Here is a 23,984-nt window from a genome sequence, read left to right on the forward strand (position 1 = left end):
GGAGCAGCCTGGGACAGTGAAAGGTGTTCCTGCCATGGCAGGGGTGGGATGGCATGAAGTTCAATATCCTGTCCAGCCCAAACCAGTCTGTGATTCTGTGACGTGTTTTCCCTACAAAACAATCACTTGCAGGGACCTAGAGGAGGTGTCTCCCTGGGGTGCACGTGCTGGTGAGCCCCGCCAGTGCTGGGATTGCAGACCAGGAGCTGCCCCTGCAGCAGGGTGTGGGGCTGCTCCAGGGAGGGTGGATGGGCTGGGATGATCTGCCAGGAGGTTCGCAGCAGCTTCTCTGCAAAGCCGGGGGGAAACAGGGCCAGTTTGGGGTGATTCCTGACCCACGGGGAGCCCCCCGTGTCCATCCCAGGGCTGGTGGGTGCAGGGAGCCCTGCCCGGGGGTGCCAGCCCTGCTCCCATGCCCTGGCAGCCGGGGAGGCCCCGCGGGTCAGTGCCAGGGGCTGCGCGCTCCTGCCTCGGCCACCCGAAATGTGATCCGAATCCGTAATGCTGTGGGTGATGAAATCGGCTCCAGCTCTGTGTAATCCCCTCACTGCCCCCCTGCATCTCCTCGCTGTCCCCTCCTCCAGCCCACAGTCATCTGCAGCCTCGCACTGTCCCTCTATCCCCACGCCATCCCCTCTGTCCCCTCTATCCCCACATTGTCCCCATCCTGTCCTCTCTATCCCCAGTGTCTCCTCTATCCCCACAGTTCCCACACTGTCCCTCCACACTGTCCTCCGTCCTCTATCCCACACTGTCCCACCTTCCTCACACTTCCCCTCTATCCCCAAACTGTCCCTCTGTCCCCACGCTGTCCCCTCTATTCCACACTGTCCTCTCTATCCCCAAATTGTCCCTCCATCCCCACAATGACCCACTCTGTCCCACCTTCCCCACTGTCCTCTCTGTCCCACACTGTTCCTCCATCCTCATGCTGTCCTCGCATTCCTATGCTGTCCCATCGAACTCCCACCCTGCATACCAGACTCTTCCACCACACAAGCACTGTTCTCTCCACTCCCAGTCCCACACTGTCATTCCATCCCGTGTCCCTGCATCCCCGTGCTGTACCCTCCGTCCCAACACTGTCCGTCCGTCCATCCATCCATCCATCCATCCATCCATCCATCCACCCACCCATCCATTCCCATATTGTCCCACCGAACTCCCACCCGTCCCTGGATACCAGAATGTCCCACCACACCAGCACTGTTCCCCCCAGTCCCCCCCATGTCCTTCTATCCCCACACCATCACCTGCATCCCTGTTGCTGTCCCTCCATCCCCACTCTCCCTCCCATCCCTCCGCCGGACCCCAGACCGTCCCACCGCCCCACCGCTGTCCCCCTGCCGCCCACCCCCGCGCCGTCTCCTCGCTCCCCCCTCTCCGCCCGCGGCCGAGCACCGCCCCGCGGGGGATGATGTAACCCCCCGTCCCCCCCGTGTCCCGCCCGCGTCCCGCCCGCCGCACACTCGGCGGGCTCGGCGGCGAGCGGACGCAGCCATGTGCCCGTGCGCGCTGCGCGGCCCCCCCGCGCCCTGCAGCCCCTGCGGCCCCGGCCGCGCCGCCCGGCCCGAGGCCGCCGCCCGCCGGGTCGCCGCCCGCCTGCGCCGCCTGGGCGATGAGCTGGAGCAGCGGCGCAAGGCGCGGGGCCGCGGCCCCTCGGCCGCCCGCCGCCTGGCCGCCGTGGCGGGGCTGCTCTGCGCGCTCACGCCCGCGGCCGCGCTGGCCTGGCTGATCCGCAGGAGGAGCCTCTAGGGAGAGGGGCGCTGGACGGAGCGGGGAGCAGGCGGGACGCGCAACAGGTGGGCGCGGGACGGGGCGGCCGGCGGGGCCGGGCCGGGCGCGGGGTCGGGACGGCAGCGGGCGCGGGGCTCGGCTCGGTCCGGCCCGGCGGAGCGCGCTGTCCGCGGTACCCGCGCCTCGCCGGGCCGCGGGGCTGAGCGCGGCAGCGCGCCGAGCCACGGGCTGCTCGTGCTGCCGGCTCGCACCGATCGCTCTCCCTTTCCTATCCCTCTTCCTCTCCCCTCTCTCTTCCTCTCCTTGGACTGCCGGTGCCAGGTCGCACCGACCTGTCGCTCTCACCTCTCCCCACTGTCCTCTCCGTCCCCACTTTCCCTCTGTTCTCTCCCCCTTTCCCAGGACTCCCTCAAACGCCCTGTTTCCTCTTCCCCGAACTTTTCACGGCTTCCACCGCCGTGGCTCCCCTCCGCCCGCCCCACCCGTGCTCTCGTGGGGCAGTTTGAGCTCCATGCACGGCAGCAGCGCGGGGCAGCTCAGGGGGAGCCGAGCAGGTCCCGTGTTGCCCCGGCTGCCGGTCCCGAGAGCTGCAGGATGCCCCGCACACCCGTGCCTGCCAAACCTCCAGCCCTTTTTTGCGTGGAAGAACTTTCCCTGTGTCCTGTCATTCCCTGGTGGGCTTTAGACACGCGGGTGCTGTGGGCACCCATCGCTGAGGTCACTGGGTGGTGGAATGTCCCCGCTGGACTTTCCAGTGGGGCAGCTGGGACATCGGCTCTGTATTTTGGACAATGCCCCCCCAGTGTTGGGGGTTCTCCCCGGGGGGGGGTCCCAAGCCACTGGCCCAGAAAAGCACCCAAGCCCAGTTACTGCTGGTTCTGTGTTCCAGAGCCACTGAGCAAACGAGCAGCAGGGAGCCAGGACATGCCTGGTCCTGTAATCTTCGTTGTTGTCGTCGTGGTGACAGCTCCGGGGCTTGTGGGGACAGCTCTGCACCCTCAGTCCTGGGAGCACTCAGGGATACGAAGCATATGTGGGGTCACCTCAGGGATTTTGGATGCTCTGTAGTGTTCTTTGGGTCGTGGATTTGTCACCACAGACCTAAGGAGCACAGGCTCCTCTTTTGGGTGCTGTGAATTGCATCATAAACACCCCCCAGTGTCCGTCTGTGTTCAGGAAACAATTTCAATGCATGTCTAACTTTCAGCGTGCACTGGTATCCCACCAGCTTGGATGGGGTAGTGTGGAGGGGAAGTCAGGTTATCAGAGAGTTTAAAAATGAGGTTTTCCAGCAGGTCTGGTTGTTTGCACTGCGTGTGTGCACACTGTGGGGGGGCATTGTTGTCATCCATCTGAGCCACAACTGCTGCGTCTGGTGGGAGGCTCTGCTGGTTACCTTTGGAAAGCTTTCTTTGAAACAAAAACAGAGGAGAACTGTGGGGTTTTGATGAATTGAAGCCTCAATTTCTATAAAAGCAAGCACTGGATGGTGCCTCAGAGGTGGTGTCAGTGCTGTGGGACTGCGGTCAGGAGCAGAGCAAACACATCTCTCCCTCCCCATCAGTTTGTGGCAAGTTTGGTTCCTGTGTTTGGAAGCAAACCCATCCGTCTGCCTTGCTGGCCTCTCTGAGCACAAACAGAGCTGAAATCCAAGGGGGAACGGCAGTGATCTCCCTTATCTAATGTCTCAAATGTCCTTTTCTTTCTGACAAGCCAGGGAAATTCCTCCCTGCCCAGTCTGGGACTCTGTCCCAAGCAGAGAAGGTGGCAGGTGAACAGGGCTGGCAGAGGGAGCCTGTCAGCTGGCCCTGGTGATCCGTGCACACACACAGTCCAGACTTGCTGGCAATCCCACGAGGCCAAAGCTGTTTGGAGTAGTAATTTTGTGAAGGTTTATCGGGCAGACACTATTCTTTTCCCCCCAATCTCTTCTGCTGTTGGTCCTGGAGTCCTCACTTCCATTTCTGCCCACCAGTTGCTTATAAATGGCTTTCATGAGAGGCTGTGGAAAAGCCAAGCTTATCCCGGGTGCCTCCGAGGCGAATTCCATGGGCAGCACCGTCCTGCCCCTGGCTTCAAAGGCTGCCACAGACAGTGTTGAGCCGCCTCCAAATGCTCCTGGACACAAATACACATGTAAGGCTGAAAAGGAGCTCCTGGTGTGTGATGGGAAGCAGTTTCAGGGATAAAGGCTGAGATGAACAGGCTGGTGACACTCCTGGCTGTCCCTGTGTGCAACCTGTCCCACTCCTGCCAGGCTGCTAAGGCACAAGTGACCAAGCTGCAGATGAAAATACAATGCAAGCCCAGAATAATTAACTGTGTCATCTGCACCTCAGTTCCTCAGTTATTCTGGCCATTAATAATCTTTTCATCCTGAGCAGTAATTTGCTTCCACCAGTGGAGGTTTCTGACAGTCTGCAGTGTCTCAGAGCCCCAGTGACAGTGCAGTGAGCTCGGTTAGCCTTGGAGATGAGGTAAGACAGTGTTTGATTACCTCAGCAGAGCAATTCTAAACAAAACAGGCATCTTTCTGCCATCCTCAGAGAACTCTGCAGTGACAATAACATTGTCCTACAACAAGCTGGGAAGTCCAGCCTCTAACCACTTGTGATCTTGGGATTTCATGGAAAGGCTGGTAAGAGGAGAGCAACTTGAACAGTTAATGAGTGCCCTGCAGAGTCAGCCTTTGTCTCGTGATCTGGTGGTTGCAGAAGGAATGGAGAAAAGAGGAAAAGGCCAGTTTCAGTTTGGGTTATTCCTCGAGTTCCCCTCCTGCTTTTTCAAGAGGCAGCAGCGTTGGCTGCTGTGTGCGTACGCACGGCTTCTGAGGTTGGTGCTTGTTCCCTCAGCTCCATGGGGCTTCACACAGCAGCGCAGCTCAGGGAATAATCCCGTGCTCCAGGGAACCCCTCCTGCTCTCACAGCCCTGGGTGATGGCAGTGAGAGCAGGATTAGGGCCACTGCGTGTGACCAACTTGCATCTGCAGACCCATCTGGGGAGGGATGCTTTGCAACTGGTAGTTTAGTAATATGTAATCTGACATCACCTTGAAACATCCAACCAGGGCATGAAGTATAGTTGTCAGGTGCCAGTTTGGCGTACAATGTCACTTGTATTTCGCTCTGTTGGTTCAGGAGTGGCAGTGTATTAAAATCAAACCCTACTTGTCCCTGCCAGCTCCACCAGCCTGGTTCCTTGCCCACTGTGTTGCCAGGAATTCCCCCCACTGTTTGCTGCGAGGTTCATGCAGAGCCACTCTGTCCAAAGTCTCAGTGCAGTTAATTATCTGTATTAAAACCGGGTTGATAAGATTTCTGGAGGTGTCCCACTGAGCTGTGCAGGAGAGCAGAGCAAACGAAGGACCAGAGGCAGTGGAGATGCAGAGAGCTGGTTCTGCACCAGGACAAACATCCAGCCTCGTGCACCCCGTGCGTGTCCCTCACACAAAGAGGCAGGCTGTTGTTTATCCTCCTGGATCAGGAAGAAGCCAGCCCTTCCCAATGGCAAGCATCCTGCTCAAAAAAGCCAAAGGTCCCCTGCCACCCTCACCTCAGCCTCACAGTTAAATGGAAGAAAGAAAACCTCCAACATGAATTCTCCCGATAAACAAACATCAGAGTTTGCACAAACAAACAGCAGCCCAGGAATGGCTCATTCCAGGGGTGGACTGGGGCCAGGCAGGACAGTCTTTGTGGGAGGATTGGAGCCCAAATGTGCTTTTTTACTCTCTGGCTTCCTTGCTCTTCTTGTGCAAAGATCTCCCGGACACACCATTCTTCGCGGTTCGTCCCTAGCACTCTTGAACCCCCTCCTAATTGTTTTTTGGTCTTCCAAGTTGCCCTTCCATCTCCCGCGGAGATGCTAATGAAGTGTGAGCGTACACGCATGGGGCTGCTTGGGAATTTGACAGGGCTTTTGCCCAGCCCTTGTTCGCTCATTAAGCTGCTGCTGTGCGAGCAGGAAGCGATTGTGCCTCGTTTAGTCCCTGCCTCCAGCGTGCCCTCAGCGATCCAAGCCCTGGGATATATTTTTCCCTTTCAATATATCAATAACTGTTATTTTGTTTATTAGCAGTGGGACGTGTGCCAAGCGAGTGGCCCCTGTAATCCATTCAAACGGAGCAGTTCCATGCTGACACAGTAGCCGTGAGCAGAACTCCTTTTTCCAGCTGCTGCCAGAGCCGGCAGCTCAAACTCTGCTCTGGCTTCGTGCAGGTGCTGCCTAAAGGGGCTTCTCCTCCCCTCCCTAAATAAAAATCAGAGCAGTGCTAAGAGACACAGGACCCCCTACCTGAGTCGTTTCATGCCCATCCCGCTCAGCATCCAGGAGAAAAGCAGCTTGGTTTTTTTTTTTGGGGGGTTTTTTTTTGTAAAGCTGTGGGATAAGGCTGGGGAATTCCAGATAATTGGGAAGTGGAGCTGCCTGTGTGTGTTAAAGTACCGGGATGTGGCGAGGTTGGCTGACGTGGTTTTTTAACCAAAGCCATTTGTTGTCTCATAACCTTATAGCTTCATTTGTGCAATGGTTGAGAGCAACTTTCTGAGCAAAATCTGTCTCTCCCTAAATGCCCAGGCACAGAGGGATACATCACCAAAGGGAATGTCAGTTCCCATGAAACAATCTCAGAGGAAGTGAATTTTTTTCTTATCGTTCCCATCCGTGTTTCCAATAGACACTGCACTTTTCACATAGGCACTCAGCCATAATTCCTTTTATTTTATAAGGAAATGAAAATGTTGATAGTTGTGGACAGTTTCCCCCAAAGTTTCAGCCTTTTAAGAATGGCACATAAAATAATCAATTTTTCAGCAGCTCTACAGAAGGGATATGCTGGTTCTCTTTCCAACTTACTATCCACCCCAGTACAAATGGGATGTAGTTTGGCTTTGCTCAGCCTTTTTCAGACCCAGAGTACCAAATTTTGCTCTGTCTGCTGAGTGCCTATTGTGGGAAATTTGGAGTAACTCCACTGGAGTCAATTGGGTTGCCCTGGATTTACGGTGCTGTAAATGAGATCAGAATTGGCTCAAAGTATATTCCATTAATGAGTCAGATACTGACAATGCAGCCAATATGCACCCAGAAATGGCTTTAACACAGCCTAGGATACTCAAAATTGGTTTATTGAGAGATGGGCTCAGGGCCAGAATTCTGGGGTTCTCTTCTATTCTTTCCATGAAATTCACCTTTCTGCAGAAGGCCAGCACGAGGCTGATGCAAAACTTAAGAGCCATTTAAGCCCTTAGAATGGGACTTGTGAGATGCATAAACATTGTGCTGAGCTCTTTGCCTGCCCTGGAGCAGATTTATCGCTTAGAGTTCAAGATGTTCAAGGATTTATCAACTTTTACAGGTTTTTATCGATTTTCTATACGTTAAGTGACACAGAGAGACAGTTTGTAAAATACAGTGACACCACGGATGATCTGTTGCCAACCATGGTGGCACAGCAGGACAAAGGTTCAGAGATTGGCAGTTGGAAGTGCTGCTACAGGAGAAATAATAAATAAGGATTAAATGGTTTTGCTGTGGAGGAAATCCTTTAATCAACTCCTGAATTCTTTATTCCAGTGTAACTTGAGTAAATACCTCACCTCTTGGAGTGGAGGCAGCCACATCCTCCTGCTTTATCCAGTGCCATGCTCACAGCCCCAGCTGTGCCCTGCTCTGGGGAATTCTGCCATTTGTGTGGGGAGTGAGGTATCCAAATCCCCTGCTGGTGATGTTTCCCAGGTCTGGAGAATCCCGTGGTGCTGTGTGCTTGTCCCTGAGCACAGGGAAGCAGCAAGGCTGAGCAGGGGCCCATTCCAAGCCCTGGGCTATCCCTGGCAGCTCTTCATTGCCCAGCTGCTGGTTTTGTGTAGCTGTGTTTGTCCCTCTCCACACAGCAAACACCTCTCCTATTTACCTTCTGCCAGAAAAGCCAGGCAGCTCTGCTAAAGCACTTTGGGATGCTCCAGCACTTCCAGAGGGCAGGTGGGATGTGGGAGATGGAGCATGGAGGTGCAGCAGCCCTGGGATGGGGCTGGCTGACAGCCTCGATCACAGCCAGAGTGGAAATGTGCTTCATCCCAGCCTTCCTCCTTCCAGCCATTCCCACTGTTGCTTCCGATTCCTTGAAAGGAGAAAGCAAGGCTGGGAATGAGGGCAGAGGCTGGAATTGCCACATCCTGTGGGCAGCTGGCAGGAACTGGGATAAAGCAGACGTGGCTCAGTCTCCTGCCGAGGAACCAGAGACATTCCAAGTGGCTGGAACAGGGAAAGGTCACAGCCCCAAGGCTGCCTTTGCTCTCAGGCACAGGGTGGGATTGCTGGGCTGGACTGATGATCCCTGTGGATCCCTTCCCACTCGGGATACTCTGTGATTCTGCTCAGGGTCCGTGGCAGCACCACAGCTCCCCTCTTCCCTGGAGGTTCAGCCCATCCCAAGGCTGCCTCCTGCTACCTTCCCGCTGGCGTGAGCAGGGCAGGATGGAGGAAGGGGAGGGATGCGGAGTGAGGCAGCTCAGCATCTGCCCCGGAGCCGCTGGCCAGCCCTAATGAGGCTGTGACTTCATTGCTGCTGCAGTTGCACCGTCAGCGACTGCCCCTCTCCCAGCGGTGAAATCACCTCGTCCCGGCAGCCGGCGGAGATTTCTCCGTGCGGGTTTTTCTGGGATCTCTCATTGTCACAGCCTGCCAACGAGATATCCACGGCATCTGCCCCAGCCGGGGCTGCCATCACCAATCTGGGGGACAAACGCTGGGAAATGGGAATTTCAGCGCAGATGCCCCTCGGGCACCTCTCCTGCTAATTTGCACTTAGATGGGTGCCTTTCACTGAGCACTTTATTAATTAAGGCTCGCAGCCCACCTGTGAGGCAAAGAAGTTATTAGTGCCCTCATTTTCCAGCAGAACTGAAAGCAGTGTTTGCCCAAGGCCACAAATCTAATCAGTGGCAGAGGCAGGAATGAGTGAGTTCTTGCAGTCTCCTGTGATACTCTGTGCACCCCACTGCCTACCTGGAACAAATTTAATGTTTTCCCTAAAAGTTCACATTTTTGTTAATGTGGTGTAAATGGAGATGGAGCACCCAAAAGGAGCCTTGCAAGGGGGAGAGCTCCCAGAAATCTGCAGTACCCAGGGCCAAAGGCATCATTTCCTCTCTGAGCCACAAACTCTCTTCCCCATAAACTCCACTCCTCTTCTTGTCCATAAATTTAGTAGGAGGGTTCAAGCATAAATTTAAAAGAAGCTTTTATTGTACCCAATGCATCAACATAATTAACACCCAACCCCATTTTTTTTCTTTCTTAGGCTGGAGCAAACCCTGTGCCCTTGGAGAAAATTGTTTCCCCTTTTCCTCCAGGGAATCCAGAGCCTGAGCAGCAGCTGTGAAGAGTGGAGAGAAAGGAAGAAGTGGGAGATGCTGGAAGTGCTTTGGGCGACGTGAGAAGGAGGATTTGCCCGGAAGGAGCTGTTCAAGGGCCCAGCAGCAAACCAGAGACACAAAACCTGCTTATATATAGAAGAATGTAACCCCTGTGTATGCAGACGTGGACGCGTGCATGCCTTGTCGAGAGCGTAAGCGACATTCCCTGTAGATCGCTGCTGTGAGCAGCCCTGCTCCTGCAGGCCGAGCCTGGGCACTGCTGCTGGCCTGCCGGACACCACCCGCTGCCCTGCTGGCCCATTTGTGCAGCAGGATGAGGAGGAATCTCTACACCCAGATTAGTAATCCTGAGAATTCCAAACGTGCTGCAGCGCGGGCACGGCCCAGGCGTGGCGGGGAGCGGGTGCGGAGCAGCTCGGACAGCAGTTTGTGTGTGTAAATATTCATGCTCTGGCACCAGGGGAGAGCAGCTTTCCTATGACTTTAGTTTCTCTGGTGCTACATTTAATATTTGTCCGGGGCTAAACTGCCTCTCTGTGGTGCTACGGTTTCCCCAAGAGGATGTTCTGAAACGTGGGACAAGGAAAGATCTATTTTGGTTATTGATATTTATACACAAGATAGCAAAAAATAAGACTTGTTGAGAAGGTGCTATTTTTTTTTTCTTTCTTTCAATCTCTGCAGAAACTAAGACAAAACAAATAATCTACCCCAGAACTTTATAAAACTCCTTTTCTTTGGAGCAGTTCTTTTTCTTTTGACAGTGTGGAGCTTGGGAAGCAGCAGGCACTGAGGTGGAAAGGACACAGGGCCCTTTCCACTGCAGTGTGCACATCAGAGGCTGCTAGAGCAGCACTTTCTGCAGCTCCAGAGCTGGGAATTCTCCTGCATGGTGATTTATTCAGTCCCACATCCCATGAACCAGGGAAGAGAACTCTTATCCAGACTGATCACTAGAGCAGGGGATAACAGGAGAACTTGGCCTTAGAAGTCAAAGGGCTTTTTTTCAGTCTGGTACTGAGCACTTTTTTCCTTGCAGCCAAAACTACCTGTCAGATTTCGGGTACCTTCCACATACAGCAACCTGTGCACAGTTTTTTTGAAACATTTTTCCTACCTTTAGATATTTGCGCCAGAAAATTGACCCTGCTATGGCAGGGAGGGCATTTTCAAAGGCATAAAGGAATGTTAGAACCCGATTTCTGAAGGAAATTCGGCTCCTTGTCTTTTAAAAATACTTCCCACCCCTCCCCCAGCCCAGGAAGAAGCCGAGTGGCCTCTGTGTCCAGTCAGACCCTGCATTTTCCACTGCTGCAGGAGAAATGTTTCTAAGCAATCTGTAAGCGAAATTCTCCCTTTATCAAATATTCACCACAGTGTTTTGAGCCCCTGCACACATTTTCCTGGCTGATATTGATCCAAGTCCATTCCCAAACAGCAGCAAGGGCTCTGCTGGAAGAGCAGATTGTTCCTAGTGAAGAACCTTGCCCTGCCTTAGGTGATGTGCAGTGTTGGGAGGGGTGCTGTAGCTCTGTGTAGTTTGTCTGTCCATGTCCCTTGGGTGGTCTCAGAGCCACAGGGGCCAGTGAAACATTTTCCTGCCATTTTTGGCCTGATGCTCAGTAATCCTCAGCATCCTGAACCCCTTCCCAGCTCAGTCTCCTCCAGAAACAAGGACAAATTCTTCTAACAAAAGGAGGAGCCTCAGCTCGTTCCAGCAGTGCTGCCAGTGCTGGGGAGAGCCTTAAAAATACCAATTTCTGGAAACCCCTGGAATGTGGGAGTGAAGTTGTGCCTGTGGAATTGCACAAATCCCACTTGAGCAGGAGCCATGGATGTAACACTTGGCTGTAGGGGACAGCCCCTGCAGCTCTGCCCTGCACATCCTCCCCAGCCCTGGGACAGCCCCAGAGCTGGGTCACATCCCTCAGAGGCTCTCCCACAGATTCCTCACCTTTGTCAGCTCTGAATGTAATACATTTCTCACCTGGAATAGGCATTATTCCATTTTCCCTGTGCACACAGCTGGCACTGCCCTTGGCTCTCCTGCTGCCCTGGCTGTTGGGGGCTGCAGCCTTCAGGCTGCTCCCAGTCTTTCAATTCCCTTGGAACAGCACAGCCAAGGAAAAGGAAAGGACGTTCTGTCCTCCCCACCTCGGGAGAACCCCCAAATCTGTGATCAGCCCCAGTGCAGGGATTGGCTGATCTCCCTCAGTCCCAGCCCTCCGTGGACAGGCTTGTCTGTGAAAATTCCCAAACCTCAGAGCTCCCAGGGGATTGCTCTCCTCAGGAGCTCCAAACAGTCAGCAAAAAATGCTAAAAGACTTGTCCTGCCCAGCATGGAACAGCCACATCGATGGTGCTTCCCAAGTGGAAACCAGAGCAGGTGTGGTACCCCAAATCCTGCCTTGTTCCTGGTTTGCTTCACTTTTGTAGTTCCCAACTGGATGTTTCGCGTGAAGCGAGGGTGAAGCGTTGGAGTTTTGTAGCCAGAATTCCCTGTACAGAACTGGAGTTCCTTATTGAGGGTACAGATTTGTCAAAGCCTTACATTTTGTGGTGTAATTGCTATCCTTGAACGCCTCCATTTTTTGACAAGGAGTGTTTTTATCCTTTCTACAAGATCTGCTTTTCCCCTGGTTGGTGTTTGCACGGAAAGGGAAGGGTGCTGTGAACTCCCTGGCAATTCCCAGTCCCCTCCTGTGGGCAGGAAACCAGCACAGTTCCCCTCTGGCCCTTTTGTTTTCTCACAGCAGCAGCAATCCCTGGGTTGGGTCAGCTGGGAGGGCCAGGGAGGGCTCTCCCGATGGACAAACAGAGCCCTCTCGGGTTTCAGAGCTCGCTTTGTGAGCTCATAGTCTGCATGGAGCAAGGCTGGGAGGGAACTCTTCATGAATTTTTAAAGCAGTTCTCTGCCAAGACAGCTCCCAGCACAACCTGGAATTCCATGTTCCAAGGTAAAAGAGCAGCCTGGTGTGGGCTGCTGCTCAGCTCCTCTGCCACCTGCTCAGATTGCTCCTTTGGCCATGAACTCCGGGCTGCACCGGCAATGCTGGGTTACCCCAGGGAGGGCTTGGCCCAGGAGTTCCACGCTCCTTCCTCTCCTCCAGCAGAATTCTCAGCAGGCAAAAAAGCATGGGATGGGACCAGGGCTGCTGTCCCACAGCCTGCTGTGCCCAGGAGGGGCAGCACCCAGGCAAACTCCAGCAAAGCACCCCAAAGCAGGTGGCTGTCAGTGCAGAGGGGAAATCCCATCCCCTGCTTCACAGCGGGCAGGCAGGAATTCCTCTGTGAGCCAAGCCCATTGCTAAAGCAATTCCCTTAAATCCTCCTTAAACACTTCTTGAACCAGTTTCATCTGATTTGTGAGTTTGTTTTGTTTCTATATCACAGGAAAAGTTATAAAGGTCTCTTAAACCCTCAGCATGAGCAGAAGCAGTTCCTGCTGTTGAAATCCATGACAAACTGAACTGGTTAAACTGGTGCAGTGTCTGTCCACAGACAGCCTGGAATGAGGCATTCCCAGCTGGAAAACTGCACTGCCCTGTGAAAAACGGCCCCAGTGAGGACAGAGTAGCACATAATACTCAATTTTCCTACATAACATCTGTCCCCATCTGTCCCTGCTCTTGGCAGGAGCCTGCATGGAGTATGTACAGAACAGACTATCTGAGGCTCCACACTGCACCCTGGACACACATGGTCCCTGTCCAGCCCTCCTGGCTGTACCTCAGCTCCCCAGCAGGTGCACAACTTTCCTTGGAGCCAGTTTGCTCCCAGCAAATTTGATTTTCAATCCAGGCTTCAAACTCAGCCTTGTTCTTGTGTAACTTTGCTCTGTGTGAGCTGAACCTTCCATCTCATCATAGCAGGTGAGGAGACTCTAGCAATGCCAGTTCCAGATCCAAGGGCTGGGGGAATTGTGAATACCATGGGAATTTGGCTTCCCTAGGACCAGCCAGTCTGAGAAGAGGGGAGGGATCCTCACCTGCTGCTCCTGCCTTGGGTTTTTACACCAAAAAACACAAACCTTATTTTTTTTTTTTTTAATATTTATTTGAGTACAGGAGTGAATTTTGATGTGACTTCAGGGTCCACTCTGAGGGAATTACTGAAGTGCTTGAATTTCCCAAGGTTTTTAATATTTACAGGAAGAGACTCTGAAGCTTGATAAATATTCACTGAAAGGATAATCTGAGGATTAAATGGCCATTATTAGTTACACCATTATTACTTTCACCTTTTTTAGTTACATCTTTATTAGTTACTCCATCAGTAGTTACAGGTGGCAGCAAGCAGAGCAAACCCAGCTGCAGTGGGATTTAATTCCCTGGGTTTTTACAGCATCCCTTTTCCAGTTATTCACCAGAGTTTATCACAAAACCTTCCCATCCTCGTTTGTCCTGAGGCCACTGGGAATTCCCCAGTCTCTCCCAGGGGCATTGCCAAGGGAATGCCAGGCAGGGAATGCCCAATTCCTGGCATTTTGCTGCTCCAGAACCATTGGGATGAAACTCCAGCAGGGTCACTGTGCAGGTTTCTCCCTCACCAAAGCAAGGGCAGGGCCTGTGCTTGGAGTTCCTGGAGCTCCAGGAGGCTCCTGGTCCTGGCTGGATGGGGCTTCTCTCTTTTGTAAAAGGAATTTCATATGCTGAGACTCTTTGTACATATTTATAAGGAATTTATTAAAAAAAAAAAAATGAAAAATAACTGTTCAATGGCAAAAAAAAAAAAAAGGCTCCGGGTTTTATTTCCTCTCTCTGAGGAATTTCCTTCCACAGCCTCTCCTGTTTTCCCATGGAAGTCAACAAGTTCCCAGAAGCTGTCACTGGAACTGAAGTTTCCCCTGGATGTTTTCTGGTCCCCAAAATAACCCCAAAATTTTAAGAATGTAAACCCACCCTTTCCCCTTGATTTCCTGCCTTACCAGCAATAAAAACTGAATTTTGAAGCAGTGTATCCCACACTTTCTGTAGAGCTGGGCTCCCACTGAGCTTTTTCTACACTCCTCCAAACACATTTCCCAGGAGCATTTAGGGAAAAAATTCAGAATGAGAAGTGGCTTTTCAAACAGTTTGAAATAGAAACACCAAGCCCTGGGTTCACTGGCACTGCAGAGACACTGAGGCCTTCCAGAAACTGCCTGCCCATGGAATCACTGATTTCCCCTTTTCCTGGTGAATATTCCAGGCTATCACACATAACATTTTTTATGCCTAATGAAAACCTTGCTCCCTGCCGTTCTGAACTCCCTCCCATCCCAAAGATAGGGGAGCTATTCCCATTGCAGAGAGCAATGAGATTCCTTGGCTTAGCACAGGATCCATTAGACAAGAATTGGACATCACTTTGGTTTGCAAAGTAAAGCTTTTCCTCCTCTGCTCCCTGGACCTCCCGAGCCAGGTTTGGACTCTGCCCAGCTCAGGCTCTGCTCTCACCATTCCTCCTCAGCCACAGGGAGCTTATTTCCAAAGAAACGTGGAGCCTCACTCCTGCTCCCATCAGCTCCTGATGGCTTTAATTCCTCCCCTGTGGAGTTTCCATCAGCACAGAAACAGACTCCTTCCCTCGGGAGCCTCTTCCTGCTGATGGCTCAGGTGGGGCTGTCACCTCCAGCCCCTCCCATGGCAATGAGCTGGGGGGATGCTGCTGCTCCCGGGGGTGGGAGCAGAGGTGGTTTGGGGACAGGGAAAGCTCCAGAACAAACAGCAGCTCCCTCTGAGGGCTTGTGCTGCTGGAGATCCTCAGCAGAGAGCTCAGCCACAGGGATGGGGTTAATTCCTATTCATTCCTGCCAGGGATCTCCTTCCTCAGGAGCTCCTGCTGAAGCTCAGGGCTCTGGTTTTCCCTGCTGGGGGACCCAGGCAGGTCCTGGCTGAGGAGCAGAGGGCAGGGACACTGAGTTTGTGAGATGCTCTTAGTCAGGTGCTGGATTTCCATCCAGACAAACCCAACTCACCTTTAACCTCCCTCTGCTCTCCCCAGAGACTGGGAACATCTCACCATGAAAATTAAAGAGGCAGAACATTTCCAGGGAAAGGTGTCACTTCCACCTTCACTGGCAGGGTCCTTCCCAAGCTCCCTGTGATTTTCTTGAAGTGACAGCACGTGCCATTTGTGGAATCAATTGGAAAAACAGCAGCTGGGAAATGGGAAATGACATTTCTGTAACTGCAACTGTGGAAACCAGGTTCTGAAGCACTGCTTGGGAAGAGTTCTCAGAGAGAGCTGCTCTGAAATTCTATAAAGTCATGGATTCAGGGAATGTAGGGCAGGTGATGTGGAGCTGCTCAGCCAGAGCACAGCTGTGTTCAGCACATGCACTCACAGCTCCCCTGCCCTGGACGTGCAGTGTTTGTCCACACTGAAAGGGCAGGAAAATAGGAAACATCCCAAACCTGTAAGCTCCAGAAACACCCTGGAGTCTGCCACAGCACAAGCCACACCTCCCCTTCCTTCGAGGGTAAAGTTTCTGGCCAGTCACAATTGCTCTGTTGGCTCAGAGCTGGAAGGAGAACTGACAACAGAGCTGAGCGGGGATCCTGGGATCCTCCTGCTCTGTGCCTGGTGAGCTGCCCTGCTGTCAGTGCACCTGCAGGTGGGCAGAGCTGCCCTGCTGTCAGTGCACCTGCAGGTGGGCAGAGCTGCCCTGCTGTCAGTGCACCTGGAGGTGGGCAGAGCTGCCCTGCTGTCAGTGCACCTGCAGGTGGGCAGAGGTGCCCTGCTGTCAGTACACCTGCAGGTGGGCAGAGGTGGTGCTGTCAGTACACCTGCAGGTGGGCAGAGGTGGTGCCATCCTTCCAGCAGCGCAGTGTCTCCACGGTGACCGAGCGGCACAGGGGACACGTCTTCTCCCGGTCGAACCACAGGCACAGGCACTCCTCACAGAACACGTGCTGGGGACACAGGGACTGGGTCTCAGGTTGGAAATGGGGTGTGTGTTCTATTTACATCTCTCAGAGCTGGGGCAGTTCTCTGCTTTTTTTGGGAAGTTTTTTCTTTATCTCTCCCACAGCTAATCCTGCCTCCAGGAGATCTCTGCTGTCCATGGCCACTGAGTGTCCCTGCATGGCTGAGAAAATTCCATCATCCATGGGAGATGCTCTGCCCAGGGGAGGAGCCAAGCATTCCTACCTGGATCCAATCTGACCTGGGAACAGCACAGCAGCCTTTGCCCCCTGCATTCCCAGAGGAGCAGCTTCCATCCCCACTGCATTCCCAGAGGAGCAGCTTCCTTCCCCCTGCATTCCCAGAGGAGCAGCTTCCTTCCCCCTGCATTCCCAGAGGAGCAGCTTCCTTCCCCTGCATTCCCAGAGGAGCAGCTTCCTTCCCCCTGCATTCCCAGAGGAGCAGCTTCCTTCCCCCTGCATTCCCAGAGGAGCAGCTTTCTTCCCCCTGCATTCCCAGAGGAGCAGCTTTCTTCCCCCTGCATTCCCAGAGGAGCCCAGGCCCATCTCCCCCAGCCCTGGAGCTCCAGAGGAAAACTCCCCCCTTGTGCAGGATCCTGCTCCAGCAGAAGCACAGCTGGCACTGCAGGAGGGCTGAGCCCCCCTGGGATGGGGCTGAGCCACTCCCTGACACACAGGGGTCAGCTCCTGTTCTGACTCTGTCAGTGGGGTTTTTTTTTTTGGTACTATTGCATTTGTATTTTCTATTTTTCCAGTAAAGAACTGTTACTCCTATTCCCCTATCTTTGCCTGAGAGCCCCTTAATTTCAAAGATCATAATAATTTGGAGTGAGGGGGGGTTTACATTTACAATTTCCATTTCAGGGGAGGCTCCTGCCTTCCTTAGCAGACACCTGTCTGTTTAAACCTGGACACACCACCAGCAGGGAAGCAGCTGGTGCAGCTGGCTCTCACAGGGTGTGGGAAATAACCCCAGTTTTCCAAAGCTCTGGTTTTTAATAACACCGCTAAAAAGAAACATTGCAAAGGTCTACAACACCTGGACTGACAGGGGAGCTGAGAGGGTTTTCCTTTACCCTAAGTCCTCACTAAGCTCTAATAATCTCTTTCTTCCCCCTGCTCCTTGCATCTGCTTTATTCTGCAGTCCCAGTTCCCCCTTTTCAGTAAATGGCTGTTCTCATCCTCTGGTTTCTGCACTGAGCCCTCCCTGGCCTCTCCCCAGCACACAGCATCCAGCCCCAGACTGGGAGAGCAGGAAAAGGGCAGGGAGGGAGCACGAGGAGCTGTGAGAAGCTGGGAACTCCTCCACACATGAGGAGTCAGCAGCAATGTCACCCCTCAAATCCCAGCTCTGCCAAGCAGGCCCCAAAGCAGCTTCTTGGGGCTTCCAGCTTGGAAACATCTGCACAGATGTTCACTCTTAGCAAGGCTAAGAGGCACCTTTGGTGCACAGCATGGCTTTCTTTGATAACCCTGTTATCAAAAGGGAGTTTTAAATCTACCCAGCCCTCTGAAGGGACAGGTAAAGCTCTGCTCACTCTAGCCCCAGGTCTGCAGTCCCTGCCCCACAAGGCTGTGCCCGTCCCACAGCCACGCTCACCCCATCAGCTGCCACAACCCAGTGGCCACCCAGGGCAATAAAGACCCACCAGGAGCTGCACCAAGAGGCAGCAAAGGCCTTCAGGAGCTCCCAGGCTGGCTGTGCCTCTCCCCACTGCAGGAGCTCACTGCAGGAATGGCAGCAGGGATTTTTGGGAGCTTACCTGGCACAGAAGGATCAGAGGTTCCCTGAACTCTGCCTGGCAGATGGCACAGATGTCTCCTGCCTCACTGCACTGCTGGCTCGTGGCACGGGCTCCATAGCTCTGTCAGGGAGAGGTGGGGAGAAACAAGACCCCACATCAAAGGGCTGGAAGGGGAAATGTGCACAAAGATTGCTTTTCACCCCCAGGTCCCCCCAGAGCGTCCTGTCACCGGTGGGGAAGGGGGATGTGGGCACAGAGGAGTCTGGAGCTCTGTGCTCCCTGTCTGCCCCTCCCCTGGAGCTGACTCCATCTTTTAGGGCCTCCACTCGTGCAGCAAGGATAATGGAATTTAATGAGCTCAACAGGGAGCTGAGAGGATTAATTCAGCATCATTTGCAGGGGTGTTTAGATGGAGGGAGGGATTATTGTTATTATTAGCAAGCAGGAGACAATAGAAGAAAGAGTAGCAGCAGCTGTGCCCACAGGCTGCCCACTTCCCCTTCAGATACAGGGAAGGTAAATGCTGCTTCTCCCACTGTAACAAATTTAGGGGAAACAGAAACCTGCTGAGGGAAAATGACCAGCCCAAGCTCAGGGAATAAGCAAGTTCTAACTTTGATGAGGTTCTTTTCCTCTACAGCCTTTGATTTACCCTTTAAAAAATGTAAGTCACTGCAGCAGATCTAAATATCAGCCCTGTGGAATGCAGTGCCTGGGATAATTCCTGTGCACTGCAGGGTCTCTTTCAATGTCACTGCACATCAGGCACCACAAAGTCCTTGCCACACTCTGCACTACAAAGTTTTGTCAGCTCCTTGCAGTTGGATTAATCCACATTACACAGAGCTTCCAGTCAGACAGAACAGGAACAATCTCCCACCACAGCTGGGGCAGGGCAGATGTCAGAAAAGGTCCCTGACACCCCTGACAGGAGCCTCCAGCTTGTCCAGCCGTGGGCTAACATTGTTTTATTCTGTGGTCCTGAGCAATTTTCCATTTTATCATTCAGCAAGAACAAGGTTCCACCTCTGGGACTCCACGTTTAACTCCTTACCTGGGGGGTGCAAAGGACCTTCAGTGCCTTCCTGACACTTCCCACACGGCCACAGATGTCAAAAGACTGCAAAAAGCACATCCCATTTTAGATAATTTTCACAAAACCTCTGTGTATGTGTGTGTGAGTCAAAAAACTCAGCAAACAATCTCCAAATGGATACTCAGAGGGGAAGAAGTAACAATAGTGCCAAAAAAGATTTCATGGTGATCATGAAATATGTAATAAATGGGAATTGACAGTGGGAAGGGTGGCCAGAAAAGCTCTGGGAGCAGCTGAGTGCAAAGTGGGGACTTTACAGGACACAGAGAGGGGCTGGCACCAGGCTGGGCTGGGGACAATTGTCCACCCCACTAAGCAGGGAAGGGCTAAAATGAACCCATTCCCATGGGGAAAGGAGAGGAGGGGAAGAGGAAAGGGGGAAAGAAAATGAAAATAGCTTGAAAACCTAACCCAGGCCATCATCTCTTTCTCCCCTACCTGCTGGCAGAGCACAGGGAAAACTGACTGAACTGAAGATGTGAAAAAGTGACAGTGCAAGGAGCAGCCCTGATCAGCTGGGGCTGGTGGCACAGCCTGGCTGTCACCCGGGGCAGGGCAGGCTGTGATGCTGCAGCTGCAGAGCTGGAGCAGCACTGCAAAGGCACAGAGGCAGAGAGAGGAGCTGGCTTGCTGCTGGTGAAGTGGTTTTGGTGAGAGTGATTGAGTGGGCTCACTGCAGGGAATGCCAATGAGCTCATCCTGCAGTGCATGGGGAAGCAAAGGCAGGCAGCAGTGATGCTTCCAGGCAGCACACACAGGGCTCCCAGGCTCCTTCCAGTAATGCTCCACTCAGCAGCCACCACCTGGGGCTGCCCACGGCCTCAGGCATCCCACCTCCCACCAAGGATGGGGGTCAGCCCTTTCTTTCCCAGTGCAAGTCCCAGCTTTTCCTGCTTGCTGTGCTTCCAGCATGACTCCAGTGCCTTTGCTCCAATGTCTCCTCTCTCCCAGCCCATATTCCCCCCTCATCCCCCCCTGCACCCTCAAAAGCTGCGTGTTTCAGAGGACCAGCACCCACTTCTCACCCATTTTTGTTGCTCCAGCCATCACTTCACAACTGGGTCCCACACGGGGAGTGCTGCTGCTCAGGACAGGCACAAATCCAAGCTGGATGCTCTGTGTGGGAGCACCTGGGATTTCTCCACCAAAACCAGAGGCTGGTGGCTCCACAGTGCAGACAGAGGCACCAGCACAGCTCCAAGCAGCCTCCTGCCCTTGTGCAGGGGAAGGGGATGCAGCCCCAGCCCCAGCTGAGCCCTGGAATTCTGCCAGGAGCTCTCAGAGCCAAACTGGCTTCTGTGGTTCTTTAATGTGGTTTGTGGCTTTGCTAATGTGGACTCCTCTGGGGATGTTTTCAGTGTCTCAGGCAAGGAGCTGGAGCTGCAGCTCTGGGGACTGGAAATGGGATGGGCACAGCCAGGGCTCTGTGCCCTGCTCTGGGAGAGGAGCTCCCCCTTTCCTTCCCCTTCCAGACAAAGTCTTGGTGTGCACACAGGGCTGACCCTGACCTGGACACAAACTTCCCAAAAGGCTTTTCCAATCTAGATCACCCCAACACTCCCTAGAAAGGCTTCACAGGACAGGAACATCAAGTTAACCCCTAAGGAGCTGTTCCCAGCTCTGCCAGGCCATGAGGAGCCTCACCTGGGCTTTCCTCCCACAGCCCCTGCCCCTGGGCCCAGCAGCTCTAGTTAAGCTCAGCCCTGGAGGCCTCAGCTCATGGCTGAGTGTCTTAGGTCAGAAATGCAAGATTTAGCTGGGGATCTGTGTTCCAGCCCCATCTGTCAGAGCTGGGGCAGGTCTCTGCTGTTCTTTGGGCAGTTTTTCCTTTATTTCTCCCACAGCCAATCCTCCCTCCAGGAGATCTCTGCTGTCCATGGCCACTGAGTGTCCCTGCATGGCTGAGAAAATTCCATCATCCATGGGAGATGCTGTGCCCAGGGGAGGAGCCAAGCATTCCTACCTGGATCCAATCTGACCTGGGAACAGCACAGCAGCCTTTGCCCCCTGCATTCCCAGAGGAGCAGCTTTCTTCCCCCTGCATTCCCAGAGGAGCAGCTTCCTTCCCCCTGCATTCCCAGAGGAGCAGCTTCCTTCCCCCTGCATTCCCAGAGGAGCAGCTTCCTTCCCCCTGCATTCCCAGAGGAGCCCAGGCCCATCTCCCCCAGCCCTGGAGCTCCAGAGGAAATCTCCCCCCTTGTGCAGATCCTGCTCCAGCAGAAGCACAGCTGGCACTGCAGGAGGGCTGAGCCCCCCTGGGATGGGGCTGAGCCACCTCCCTGACACACAGGGGACAGGGACTGTTCTGACTCTGGCAGTGGTTTGTTTTGTATTACTGCATTTTTATTTTACTTTTATTTTCTTCCCTAATAAAGAACTGTTATTCCTACTCTCACATCTTTACCTGAGAGCTCCTTAATTTCAAAATGATAATAATTTGGAGGGACGGGGTTTGCATTTTCCATTTCAGGGGAGGCTCCTGCCGTCCTAGCAGACACCTGTCTGTTCAAACCATGGCACTGAGCTGTGCTCTGAAGGTGCTGGTGTCCAGCTGAGCTGTGCCTTGCTGCAGCTCCCCTGCTCTGCACCCCCCAGCAGCTGGGGTGACTCCTCATCCTCCCCCTGAGCTGCCTCATTGCTGCAGTTCTTGGACTCTCTCTGACCCTGCCAGCTGTGCTTTTGAGCTTGGCTCCCCTTGCTCCAAGGAGCAGAATTCCCCACCTGCATCTCCCCACTCTGAGGTGCAAGAAATGGCACGTGGAACTGCATCCCTCTTCCAGGTGTTGAGTTACTTCTGCAAGCAGGGAACAAGCAAGATCACTTGAAATCTGTCCTTGCCCACCTGTGCTCTGCACACCTGAGCTGCCAGAGGGGCAGGGGGGTGGGCACTGCAGTGGCTCCAGGCAATGACACCTCTGAAAGGGCCACCAGTCCTCCCCCCAGCACAGGGAGAGGAGCTGGGGCTGAGGGCTGTGCAGGCAGCTGCACTGGCCTCGTGTGCTCCTGGACTGGCACTGCTTGCTCTGCTCCTGGCTGGGGCTCTGAGCTGCTGTGAGCACTGGCCATGACCCCTCTGCCTGATTTGCTCCCAAGAACTGTAACGTCCTCGACAGGAGGGGTTGCAGGACCCTATTCCTGCACAACACTCTGTAATTCAGCATTGCTCTGCTCCTCTGAGCTGTTTCCAGCTTGGATATATTCTCTGTTCCTCATTTTTTTAGTCTGCTCCTGCAGAGCCACAGGCACAGACAGGGATGTGGGATGGAGCAAGCCTGGCCCTTCTCAGAGGGGTGAACATCTGGTTTGTCACAGTTTGCTTCAGCTACTGCTCTGCCCCTGGGCAGGGTTTAACACACACCACTGGAAATACAATTATTTCTAGACCTGGGACTCCTCTGACTAAATCACACCTACTCACAACTGTACCAACTCTGTGCTCTGATAATTGAGGAAACATGAATTACTGCTGCCCATCACTTGTATCAGCCAGAGCAGGACCTAGAACAGGACCTGCTTTATCCAGGCAGGACTTGGCTGCTGCTTTCTCTCCCTGCTGCACTCAGAGCTGTGAGTGGCAGAGGAAAGCTCAGAGACAGCCATGTGAGTGTCTGCAGCCTGCCTTTGTGTGACATCCGGAGGTGTGCAGCCAGCCAGCACTGCTCCCCCAGGACCAGCTCCCCTGCTCCTGCAGCCTCTGCAGAGAGGGATGAGCAGAGCAGCAATGACTTCATGAGTCTGATGCAACCCTGGGAGCAGGCTCAGATCCTCCCCCAGCCCAGCAATGCCCACATGCTGGGCAGCAAAATGCCTTTGGCAGCTGAAGCAGGCGGTGCTCCTGGGCAGGGACAGCCACAACCAAAGGAGCATTTGTCCCTTCAGCTGTGCTGCTCTCTGCCCCTGCCCCCTCTGCTCCTGCCCCAGCTCCCAGGGGATTTCAGCAGGTGCTGCTCACCTTGCAGAGGCTGTACATGATGATGAGGATGCCACCCAGGAAGTAGCTGCTGGATGGATCATCCCCCATGATGTATTTGTACCACAGCTGGATGGGCACCAGGGAGCGGAAGAGCTGGCTCAGCTCCTCAATAATCAGGTAAAACTTTCCCTGCAAGACAAGCAGGCAAGTGAGACCATCGTTATTACCAGCAAGTCAAAAGAAGAACATTTAATTTGTGCAGGGCTGCTGTTCACTGATCACTGCACTGTTCAATGGTGCAGAGATCTCACTCATGAGATGCAGCTTTTTCTGCAGCCCCTCAGCTCTGTGCCCAGAAAGGATAAATATCCCTTCATTCCTCCACAGGGCTCAGCTGAACACAAGCAGAACAAGCCACTGAAATATTCACTTCTTTTTTTTACTGTTAACTTAAACTTCAAATTTGGAATTAATAAAATCTGCTATGCAGCATTTTGGAATTATAAACTTTAGAGCAGGTTATGGATAGGCAATGCATTGTGTGTGTGGACAATGCTGCAGAAAACCAAAGGTTAAAATTATGTGATCTGTAGATATTATTAGTAGTGAGAAAAGGAAAGCAAGTTAGATCTCTGACCTTACACCCCTTCTGAAGGTACAGGGATTAAATGTTAAGTGACCTCACTCTTCATGACAATTTTTTAGGTAATCCCAAAGAATCAAATTAATTCATTTGACAGCATCCTTCCCCTCCCCCTCAGGTGGGTGGGCAGTGCACAGATAAAAAGACTGGTGCTGAAAATTAAACCCTCAGGGCATTTAAAACTCAAAGGGACCAAACCTTCCAGAAGACCTCGAGGAAGGAAAGGTTGGGGGCAGGGGAAGTGTACTGCTTGAAATGCTTCTCTCTCAAAGGAGACTCAAAGAATGGACAACATCCTTTGTCAACCTTCACCAAAGCCTGAATAAGTGTCTCATTTAGGGCCACCCCCAGTTTGTTTTGTCCCACGCTGTTTACAGGGACAGCTGGTGGCTAGCCGAGTCCAGAAGGATGCTTAATCTGCAGTGACATTATCTGGGCTGAAAGATTTGCATTTGTCCTGTCAAAATCCTTTTATTTGCTCAGCTCCTGGAGAAGGGGAAATTCCCCTGGAATTTTGCTGTGTTGTCCCAGTTAGCTCTGTCATCAGTGATGTCATCGCAGGCC

At 53.2% G+C, this 23,984-nt stretch overlaps 1 protein-coding gene and 1 long non-coding RNA gene across 11 annotated transcripts in view; one reads left to right on the plus strand and one right to left on the minus strand.

The window, feature by feature from the left end:
• The first annotated feature begins 1,602 nt into the window (after positions 1-1,602).
• LOC110481246 (uncharacterized) lies at positions 1,603-9,765 on the plus strand. Its single transcript, XR_002467232.2, has 2 exons — positions 1,603-1,802; positions 9,039-9,765. It is a non-coding gene; the product is annotated as an uncharacterized LOC110481246 (long non-coding RNA).
• Positions 6,844-23,984, minus strand: part of RNFT2 (ring finger protein, transmembrane 2) — a 36,417-nt gene continuing 19,276 nt past the window's right edge. For 4 of the 10 annotated variants that reach the window (XM_085592969.1, XM_085592971.1, XM_085592976.1 and 1 more), the window contains 4 exons: positions 22,817-22,966; positions 18,823-18,888; positions 17,787-17,888; positions 6,844-16,010 (listed from right to left, as the gene is read on the minus strand). In XM_085592969.1, coding sequence (XP_085449095.1) covers positions 15,876-16,010; positions 17,787-17,888; positions 18,823-18,888; positions 22,817-22,966 — 453 coding nt within the window. In that variant the 3' untranslated portion in view covers positions 6,844-15,875. Of the gene's footprint in view, positions 16,011-16,039; positions 16,187-17,786; positions 17,889-18,822; positions 18,889-22,816; positions 22,967-23,984 lie in introns of those variants that run through there. The other 6 variants (XM_077787122.2, XM_085592975.1, XM_085592972.1 and 3 more) reach the window with 6 other exon arrangements.

Source organism: Lonchura striata, chromosome 15 (genome assembly GCF_050655825.1).
Source record: "Lonchura striata isolate lonStrDom1 chromosome 15, ASM5065582v1, whole genome shotgun sequence".
In the NCBI taxonomy this organism is placed as follows: domain Eukaryota; kingdom Metazoa; phylum Chordata; class Aves; order Passeriformes; family Estrildidae; genus Lonchura; species Lonchura striata.